Here is an 11,603-nt window from a genome sequence, read left to right as displayed (position 1 = left end):
TGCTCATTATAAGTAAATGCATGGTTGCTTAGGTTTCCAATGTGAACTCTTCATATATTCTCGCATGTCTCTTCAATTGTATTTGACACGAGCCAAACATGTGAAGAATGCGTAATTGGTTGCTTTACACGTGAACTAATATGACTGCACTACGAAATAAAACCAATTACAATAAAAAAGTAAACCAAGTGATGGCGAGAGTTTATGTGCTAACGAGGTAGAATTAGGCACATCTCAAATGAACGAGTCCCTTAAATTGTAAGGAAGAAAAAAGGTATGATATGGAAGAACACAATCCACGCATATTAATTATAATGGATTTGAAAATCTTGTCCTTTTTCATAGAATTTTGATTGCCATGGTGACAAAATCGATCACATAAAGAAAAAAAACAAAGAAATAACGACATAATTGTAATTACAATAGTGGTGTGGATTGAATTCTAGAGGATTGCGATCCATAAACGAGAGAAAATATCAGACCAAAAAATAAGGAAAAAATGGGTAATGTAGAACTTTTGTCGTGTCAACTTTGAGGCAGTTTCCAAATTTTGTTTGCTCAGATTTCTTCGAGCAGATGGCATACATGCCATAGAATCATCCCGTGACAGTTTGCTTTTTTGTGAAGTATGTTTAGACACATGAATCGAAGATCTACAAATATTTCGGTTAGAAGATACAACGTTGAGACAGAAGTCAGGACAAAAGAGGTATAGAATGACTTGAAAAAAGACTTTAAGAAAAGATATGAAGTATTGGGAACTAATGTAATACTTGAGGCAAAATCAAGAGCATTGGAGTTCTAAGTCATACAACCGACTTTATTTAATAGCGACTTGGTTGATGTTTGGTTTTGGATTTTTTTTTTTTTTTTTTTTTTTTTTTTTTTTTGCAGGTTTGTTTCAAATATATTTATATCTGAAAAAAACACCAATTTTATGGCAACAAATGATAAGAACATGCAAAGTTTCAATAGCAACTTGTCGTGCATTAATCTATATATGCATCGATCTCCGCCTCGATTCCCTTAATATATATCCATGTTAGTTTAAGGATTCTTTCATCCACTGATTGAGATTTGAAGAAGGAAGCCGCACACAGTTTCCATAATCCACATTTATATGTCTGTTACGTTTTGGAAATGCGTTACTTATTGTTTGCTAGCTAGTCAAATTTTAGAATTTAGATACATTCACTTGTACATTCGACTGTATTATTTTAAAAACTAGACTTTCTATTCTATATACCAACTAATGCCTAATCTCTTATTTGTTTCATAATTAATCTTGCTTTGAAACCTATAATAATGAGAAATTTTATGGAATAGACGATGCATTGCGCTGACTTATCGTGCAAATTCTCCGTACTGACGTTTCGTGTAAACTTTCTATACTGACTTCTCATACCCGCTTTTCTCGTTGACTTCCTACTTTGTTTTCTTAAAAAAGTTGGTTTGATCTTCGGCGCCGATTTCATATCTACAAGCAATTTCAGGTCATGCATATACAACTGCAAGTCTGTCGAAAGTCGCTAACGTATTACATTGGTCTCACTTAAGATTTACCTCAGTTAATCAAATACATCCGCATAACGTCATTCAACATCTACAATTTAGAGATGTTTATATTACTTTGGATCGCAATTTTAGTATGCCAAGGTAAGCGAGAAAGCCGGATATTCATAATACCTTTTTATTATGTTAGGATAAATGAAAGTAATTTTCACACTCTCATTTACAATGTAATTTTACACTTTTATTTTATCCTTATTCACTCTCGAAAGTATTAATCTCACATAAAAAAGAATGGATCTTACATGTACTTATAAGTAATTGGAATACTTTTCATATTTTCGTTACTCTTTACCGAACACAAAAAAGAGATATTTCAATTAATTTTATGATAAAATTTCAACTTTCGTTAGCCACTACCCGAAGGCAAATATAAGGGAGCGGAGTCACATTAGAAGCATTCCTTTTATTTTATTTTGTTTTTGTAATAAAAACAAAATAGATTAAAAGATGAATGCGAAACATGCAGTGTTACCTGCTATGCTAGATGCTAATGATGGTGCCCAATTAACGCAATATACGCCGAAAATCTAAAACAAAAGAAGAAAAGAAAATACAGTAATTTAAATATATTTCTGTGACCAATAAATAAAAAATGATCCGCGCATATTTAATTGTTTGTTTTAAGAATAATTAAAAAAATGGAAGGTAAAAAGGAAAAATAAAAAGATTGTACCTGCCAAGTACGCCTAATTGTACCTCCCACCCAACTTCTCTCATCACCACCTTTCCATGTCCCAAACATTTCACTACGACTCTATGAGACTCTCTCTCTCTCACTCTCTCTCTCTTTCTCTCTCCTCCCCCTTTCTTTATTCCATCTCTTGCCCTTTATATATTCCCTTCCCCTCCACACACCTCTCACACCCACTACTCCAATTCTCTCTCTCTCTCTCGCTCTCTCTCTCTAGAAATTTACTCTTCAACTCTCTCTCTCTCTCTCTATCTTTATCTCCTCACGCCGTCCGTACATCAGCAAACACCATGAAGCAGCTCATCCGCCGTCTGTCCCGCGTGGCCGACTCCTCGCAGTACTGCCTCCTGCGCTCCCCGGCGGACGCCGCCTCCCGCCCGCGCAGAAGCGAGTCGTTCCGTGTGAAGCTCCGGCGCCGGAGATCCTCCGCTGGCGAGCCGGTGGTCCCCGAGGGCCACGTCCCGGTCTACGTCGGCGACGAGATGGATCGGTTCGTGGTCAGCGCCGAGCTCCTGAACCACCCGGTCTTCGTCGAGCTCCTCAACAAGTCGGCGCAGGAGTACGGCTACGAGCAGAAGGGCGTCCTCCGGATCCCCTGCCACGTGATCGTCTTCGAGCGCGTGCTCGAGGCGCTCCGCCTCGGACAGGCCCCCTCACGTGACCTGCACGATCTCCTGAACTCGATCTCCGACGACCTGAGATCCTGGTAGATTTTGTAACTTAGGGAAATATTTTGGCCTTTTATGTAAATACGGTCGGGGTTTTCTATCCAAACGAAGCGAAGCGAAACGTTTTTTAGGAAGTTTTTTTGGGTGTTGTTGTAAAGGGAAGGAATACTGATGAAGTGCTAGAGTGCGCGCTAGGTGCTGGTCTCTCTGTGCAAATTAAACTGAAATTACAGTCATGGCAGAAGGGAAAATACTTGTACTTTTTTGTCCCAATTTCTGTGTCGCCTTTTCTGTTTCTTCCTATCTTAATTTTCTGCTTGTTTCCCGAGAAAATATGATATGGATGAAAAATGGTAAAGAAAGAAAATCATGTAACATTACAATTGGGATTCCGCAGATACGATCTTTGTCAAATTCGCTGGAGCAGTGTGGTTTTTTAATTGTGATTCCGTACATGCCAATTTCAAGGTTTTAAAATTTTAATTTATACATTTTGTGGGAAATTGAGTGAAGAAATTATTTATACGATTTGGGGTTACTGAGCAGTGAGTTGTATTTCGAGTTGGTGGTTTGCATTTTCTGGCAGTCCAAACGGGGTCGAGTTTTCCAACGGAAGCCGGACACGAAGCTAGGACTAAATTACGGAACTGGGACAGTATTAATTTCGGGGGTTGTAACGTGCCAAATGGATCTGGAAAAGTCTCTGACACGAAACGACCAAGTTGGAACTGGGTCCTCTTTTCTGTAATTTTCGTGTTTTCTGGTGGCTGTTTGAGGTGAGGGATGGCTTTTTCTGGTGAGGGGGGGCTTTTGGTCAATTCGCGTGGATGATGGTTTCGGTGGATTATGGAGTTATAAGTAGACCTGGCAATTTCTTACACGACCCGTTAACACGACACGTAAACGACACGAAAATAACGGGTTTCGGGTCAACACGATAACTAATTGGGTCATTATCGGGTCACACGATAATAACCCGTTAATAACGGGTCCTTAACAGGTTTACACGAGAGTGACACGCACGTAACCTGTTTCGACACGATAAGAAAAATGATATTTTGATGATTTTAATTTTTTACACTACTAAAAAAAACTTACTATAAAATGCAATAGATATAATGAATCTGTATATATTGTTTATTAATTATTATTCTATATAAATTTTAAAATTTAAGTTTTATTTATTTATTTATTTTTATAGCATATTATAGGCAAAGATTGAGATTAAAAATCATAAAACACATTAAAAATAAAAATATCAAGTAATTTAAAAATACCAAATCCTATATGAATACAATGAATGAATTCGATCTTCAATTTAAAATATTTACACTAGTGGATACCACAAATCTTATGTTATACTTGATGAAAGTATAAACAAACTCTTAAGTGTTAGTGAATCTATCGTTTTGATGGGATACGCATCCTACAAAACTAATTTCAACGATCCAACCGTCAAACTTGTTTATATATGCTTCGAGATCGAATACGCCAAAAATTGCAAAAAAAAAACATTTAGAGATCAAGTAACGAGACAAAACTTTTCAACGGTTATAAATGAAAAATCACGATTTAACGATTATTTTAACTCTGATTTTGATGATTTTTTACAGCTACACTCCTTGACCCTATATGAATACAATGAATGAATTCGATCTTCAATTTAAAATATTTACACTAGTGGATACCACAAAATCTTATGTTATACTTGATGAAAGTATAAATAAAGTTAGTGAATCTATCGTTTTGATGAGATACGCATCCTACGAAACTAATTTCAACGATCCAACCATCAAACTTGTTGCTTCAAGATTGTATACGCCAAAAACTGCAAAAAACAAACATTTATAGATCAAGTAATGAGACAAAACGTTTCGACGGTTATAAACGAAAAATTACGATTTAATGGTTATTTTAACTCCGATTTTGATGATTTTTTACAACTACACTCCTTGACCCTATATGAATACCATGAATGAATTCGATCTTCAATTTAAAATATTTACACTAGTGGATATGTTATACTTGATAAAAGTATAAATAAACTCTTAAGTGTTAGTGAATCTATCGTTTTGATAGGATACGCATCCTACGAAACTAATTTCAACAATCCAACCGTCAAACTTGTTTATATATGCTTCGAGATCGCATACACCAATAATTGAAAAAAACAAACATTTAGAGATCAAGTAATAAGACAAAACTTTTCGACGGTTATAAACAAAAAATCACGAATTTAACGGTTATTTTAACTCCGATTTTGATGATTTTTTATAGCTACACTCCTTGACCCTATATGAATAAAATTAATAATAATTATTGTAGAAGTGTGAAAAATGTAATCACTCATAATGAAAAGCTTTACAACTTTCATTAAAGGGTCAACTTTGAAATTTAGTATGTATATACTAATTTAGTATTATGTTTTACATTTTTTTGGGTCAAATTATGTTTTTCATTTTCATTTTTATTGATTTAAAATATATTTTTCTTAACGGGTAACGGGTCGGGTCATATTACCTGAAAATATTAACGGGTTGATTTCGGGTCGGGTCATATTACCCGTTTACTTTAACAGGTATTACACGACACGACCCGTTAAGCTATCGGGTATGACACGAAAACGACACGAACACGAGAAACACGACACGAATGCCAGGTCTAGTTATAAGGCTGTTTTAACGGTGGTAGATCAAAGGGCTGGAGAAGTACGAGCATCTTTGAAAAAGTAGTGCGTCATCCTTGTAGATTAGTATGTTAGTTGGCTGTTCAAAATTTGTATTTTTTTTTAGTACGCAGATATATTTACATTAGAGAGATAGAGACTTCGGTTAAGCTATATAATAAGCAATTTAATTTAGTATTGAATTCGTCATCCACGAGATTCGAAAGAGTTTAGCAGTCAATCAAGTTATATGTGTTGTTTTGGTTCAATAGTTTATTCTCACGTGACATTATATTATTAAACTGATACGTCACATGATAATGAATTTGTTTATTGACCGTTGATGCATTATGGGTTCTAAAAGGTTTTAATTAAGTTATTGTTAGATAAGTCGTCAAGAGTTGATACTAACCGTTGATTTATTGTGGGTTTTAAAGGTGTCAATCAAGTTAGAGCTAGGGGCGAGCTGAGTAGAAGTGTTATTGATTGTTGATGCATTGTAGATTTTAAAGGTTTCAATTAAGTCAATGCTAGGTAAGTAAGAGAGATGATATTGATCGTTGATACAACTTGTGAGTTTTGAAGGTGTCAATCATGTTAGTGCTATGACACAAGAATGATCTAAGTAGAATTCATAATGCATCAACAACCAAAACCAAAGTACGTGCCGTGGAACTCCTACAAAAATGTGGGTGGTGCCGTCATAAACTTGCATGCTTGGTATAGCATTAATATTTCAGAGGGAACAAAAAGAAAAAGAGCAAATATACCGATTACGGCCGAACATGCATATAATCCAGCAGTTAATCTTACCTCAGCTCAATGATTAAAAGAAAACTGTCAAAACAAACCTCATTCAACGCACCAACGATTTAGAGTCCAAATTAGATGCAGATACACAAATCAAGGCATGCATTGCATGTCAAGTGTCAACCTAGAGCATGACACCGTGATTAATTCCTTAATACATATGCTACCTAATATGATTAATTATTATTAGGTATCCTCACCCGGTAGGTCTGCACAGTTCATGAACTGATCACTGCTAAAATTGTTAAACAGTAATTACTAATTAACATTTAATTAGTAACATTATATATTGATTAAAGGGCTACAGAGCTTAACTTAATTGGTCACGTATTAGTTGAAATGCAGATTGATTTGGGAGAGGAAATTTCGAGCAAGCTTAATTACCTTGCAAGATACATCACTGAAACTTGTCAAAGATGCTTTGGTGGTATATGCCTCTAAAACTTGTCAAATATTTATAGGTAGGTGGGGTTTATTTATTTATTTATTTTATTTTATTTTATCAAATTTTCAAGCAAAGGTACCAATATTATTACTTCAAACTTTATCTTGAGTATGTGATAGAAAAAGAAGTGATATGCTTGTGTCAGCTATATTTATACCCTTGTATATATCATGGGTTTTATTAATTTAGTTTAATTTTCGGTTTTTTATAAGAATCAAGTGTATATACTTAGTTAGACTTTTGTAAGTATGTATTTGTTTTCCATGTAAAAACAAAAAATCCTAATTTGAGCACAAACAAGAACGGGAAATACAAAGTCTACCTACTTCTCGTTAAAACTGAGCTTTAAACATTGATCATAACTATAACTAGCTTAAATTCCATGCATGGTCTTTGATCTTGCTAGTAACACCAACATCCTTAGGAATGACAGGACAACGAGTTAGATTTATAATAGGTTAAGAATTCAAATCCGTTCAATGTAAGTTTTATTTGGCGTAAGTTTTCTGACTTTTGTATAGTGTGTTACGGTTGGATAGTACTTTGGGGGATGAGCCTGTTACTCCCTTTGGCAAGGATTACACCGAATCCTAGGGGCATTACTAAAATGAGGTAGTTTGTGTATCCTAACCTCAAATCTAAATGAATTATGCCGGGCCAAATTAAACTTTATTATTTTCTGTTTTTAATTAACAAATGTAGAAAGCGAACAGTACTACGTGCTGATGTACTTGTATATGTGTGTGTTAGGTATTCCTAATTAATACCTAAAAATCAAGGACTGATTTAATTAGTCAATATACCTTTATAATCCATGATATGCTTTTGTAATTAAGTGCAATTAACAAACATGATCTTACTTTGAATGGTGCATGCATATATGGGATTAATTCCACGACCAAAAATTAAAATTAAAAAGATAGGATTATTTTTTGGGGAGCCCATTTGGCATTTGCCCATGAATATGATATATACAAATCTGATATTCTGACGAATATGTAATTTGTAATGACATATAAGGTGGTCTCAAACAAGAAATCATGGAAAATGAGTGGTGGCAGAATATATTGGTTCAAGACCCCACGATAAAATTATTTCAATTTTTAACTTTACTTTATCAAAATTAAAAATAAAAAGAATTTCTATATATATACGTGGAGTGTGAAGAAGAAGAAGAAGAAAAATTAAGAAAATTAATTTGATTTGATTACGGAGTCAATCAAGTGAAATGTGGATTAATTGTGGACCCGAATAGGATCCGGCTTAAAACAAAACAAGCAGAAATGGACAATTAATTGAAAAAGATGAGGTACCAAATATATATGGTGACAAATGCAGAACTGATCATGAAGTGAAGGACGGGGCCTGCATGCTGGCTAGCTCAAGTGCAATGGAGGCGTCGCGTCAAGAAGGCGTATTTTTTACACCATTGACTTGATTAATTATTGTTAATTAGCTTTCTTAATTTGAAATAATCAACTTTAAGCTTGTCCAAAATTAAGCTCAACCATCTGATCATAAGTTTTATTGGCCGAAATGTGTGACCAACCCACTTTCTAATACTTTACCACATCATATATATCTATATATGTACGCTGTTCAAAATAATATGATGATCAAGAGACGTGCAGTGTTTACACGTAATTAAGTTTGAAATTTGTAAAATGTAGACACAAAAGTGAAAAGAATAATATCATTGAGGATTTTCTGCTCATCTGTTTATCAGCAAATCCTTATCATTTCAGAATCTAAGATTACTATACTGAAGTAGAATATTAGAGAATAAGCTCGAACGATTCGGTTATATTTACTTTGGTACTAATATTCTGTTTTGGAAGAGAGATTCATATCTTTACCAACTAGGCTATGCTCCCTCCGACCCTTACTCCGATCAGTACATTAATCCGGTAATTAGGGAAAGCAATTCCTGCTTTTGTGTATAATTAAGAAAGAAGGTAGAGAAATATTTTCATACAAGATAATAAACCCCTACCTACATTAACCATGTTTATTCTTATTAATTTGTGAGATGCAAATTCACAGTCGAACAAGATAAGTTTAATAAGAGAATATGAAGTGAGATAAGTTTAATAAGAGAATATCACTTCATATCTGAATACGATGCTAACAAGTCTACTAACACGTTAAAAGAATAATTTTGTTTAATTAGAGAGTATGACATTATTGTCTAATTCTATATATATATAAGATCAATGCTCGAACGTAGGTACACTAGTGCAGTTTTGGCATCATCTCTAGCTAACTTGGATTTATAGAGTTGTTAATCAGAGTGCAGTCGGATTCCAGCCGCTCATTTGCAGTCGGATTGCAGCGCTCATTAAGGCTAATTGGATGCTAATCCAAAAGGGACCGAACCGTACGAGGCTACCAGCTGCCATTTCCGAGGGAATAATTAAGCAGCTGGAGCATTGGAGGTGGTGGATCGACGAGGGTTTTACAGCTTAATATTTATTATATGGCATAATTAACCCCATTTTATGCCAGGCTACGTACTTGACTTATGTTGCCAGCTGCATGAGTTATATATATATGTATAAAACACAGGTTCGACGTGGACTTCATGATTGGGTACAAAGGAATTTGATGACAGTTAATGGGTGTATATATAAATATACATCTTTAGTCAATCTTCACCACTTCCCATTATATCAAAATATATTATGTCTAAAAGAATCATTTTAGATCAAAGATACTACGCGTGCCAGTTCAAAACAACTTGTGACTTGTTCGATGAAACTATGAGCCAATATTCGAAATCGGTGTGAACTGTGTGCCATTCGACACATAAGCTCAAATTTATATATGCATGATATTCCTAGAAATAATCGAGTTGGAGACCGAGTGAAAGTATATGAAGTATTGTAAGTGCATGCCCTTGATTTAGGCCCAAAGGCACATGGCATGCACATCGATTTGGCTACTTATTTCGAGTACTTTCAGTGCACGTTCTTCTCTGCATAACTCTTTAATCATTGAGCATGTCTTCACAATTTGTTTTCGAGATGCCAATAAGGTATCTCTGAGTTCCATTCCGTGTCATTAATTAATTTTGAAATTTTTATGGAAATGAGAAATAATTTCTACACTTTTTTTTTTTTTTTCCATACATGCACATTTGTTCATTTTTAGTCTTTGGATCACATGCAACAAAAAGGAGAAAATGAGTGCATTTTTGCTCAACCACCTCAAGTGATACGTAGTGATGCTTACCACTCTATTAATTACCGGTAAATGAGTTTAATTTAATCTATATACTGCAAGTATGTTAAAATTTAAACTCGTCTAACGATAATTAATAAGGTGGTGAGTATGTTAAAATTTAAACTCGTCTAACAATAATTAATAAGGTGGTGAGTATAAGTATTTTCAAAAGAAAATAAACAGGATTGTGTAGTAAAAGAAAAAAAAAAGGTGTATAATTCATTTCTTTGTAGAAAAAAGATAAGAGGAAAAGGCAAATCAACCATTGAGTGAAATGTCAAATGTGATGAAAGTTACTAGTGATACAAAGTCACATGATATATATGGTATATATGGCCTAAAGCCTATAGTTTGATGGGTAAGTTTAAGCTAAAATTTATATTTGATAGATGGTATGCATGACTGCATATTTACATCATTCATCAGCATGGGATCTCTTCTTCTCGATATTTATACTATATATATGTAGGGCAACCTATAATATTACTTATGTCTTCTTCTATTTGTCCATTGACGTTACCTTTCCTACTAACTGATCATATCTCTACCACGTTCCTACACATGCTTCCTAGGCTGCTTGGTGAACCATATTGTATGAATGCGACGCATGCCTTGACCTCGCATCTCTGTTTTAGGAAATGGAGAAGTTCACATGTTGTATAGGGAAGTGATGAAACCATTAAAAGTACTGTATTTTTACCTTTCAATCTTGTTTAGAACCCACCGTATCAAATCATTAGTATGTAACTTCTTCTAAATCGCTAATACAAAAAAGTTATAATGCGAGGAAAATTAAATTTATAGACAAAATTTTGTAAACTAAATGACATGAAAATAGACGATTGGATTATTGTTTAAGCGTCGATAAACGTGCTCATTTTCTATAGATAACACATCATTTGGTTTGTAAATTTTATCTATAAATTTAATCTCCCTAGCATTACCTTACTATATATGTTTAATTCTATAGAATCTAAGGAGAATTAAATAATTAGTGTAGTTAGAAAATTCCTTTGTGGAAACAAGATATACAAGGCGCAAAAGTTAAAAGTAGTCGTGAAGGCAAATCATGTGTTGGACTTTTTTGCCTAGTGAAATTACTCTGTCTGATGATATATATATATATATATATATATATATATATATATTTTTTTTCTTTTTTTCTTTTTTGATAAAAGACGGTAGATTTCATTAAAAGCTCTGAGAAAATACAAAGGGATAACAATTATATTCCAGTTTCCTCAACTAATAAATCTGTAATGGGATCCGGAGGGACCTCATCCCACTTACAATTGTTTCCCGAGAGAAGAGCGGTACGCGCATCAATGCCATTGGCTTGACGATATACATGGGTATAAGAAACTCCAATGAGCGTTGCATTAACGTCTTCGTGTCTTCAATGATATTCTCAATCACAAACATATTAGGAGAAGTGTCACGAAGAGCGGCAACAATATGAATTTCATGTACTCTAGCTACTTACGTTCAATTTTTAATTACTGCGATTGCCGAAAGAACGAAATAGGGTTG

At 34.3% G+C, this 11,603-nt stretch overlaps 1 protein-coding gene across 1 annotated transcript; it reads left to right on the top strand.

Annotated features, from left to right (window-relative positions):
* Window positions 1-2,430: 2,430 nt before the first annotated feature.
* Window positions 2,431-3,037, top strand: LOC137726286 (auxin-responsive protein SAUR71-like). Its single transcript, XM_068465191.1, has one exon. The coding sequence runs from the start codon at window positions 2,554-2,556 to the stop codon at window positions 2,971-2,973; it is 420 nt and encodes a 139-aa protein (XP_068321292.1). The 5' UTR covers window positions 2,431-2,553; the 3' UTR covers window positions 2,974-3,037.
* Window positions 3,038-11,603: the final 8,566 nt, after the last annotated feature.

This window comes from Pyrus communis, chromosome 2 (genome assembly GCF_963583255.1).
Source record: "Pyrus communis chromosome 2, drPyrComm1.1, whole genome shotgun sequence".
Lineage (NCBI taxonomy): Eukaryota > Viridiplantae > Streptophyta > Magnoliopsida > Rosales > Rosaceae > Pyrus > Pyrus communis.
The sequence above is the reverse complement of the archived record's forward strand: the minus strand, read 5'-3'. Positions and strand labels throughout refer to the sequence as shown.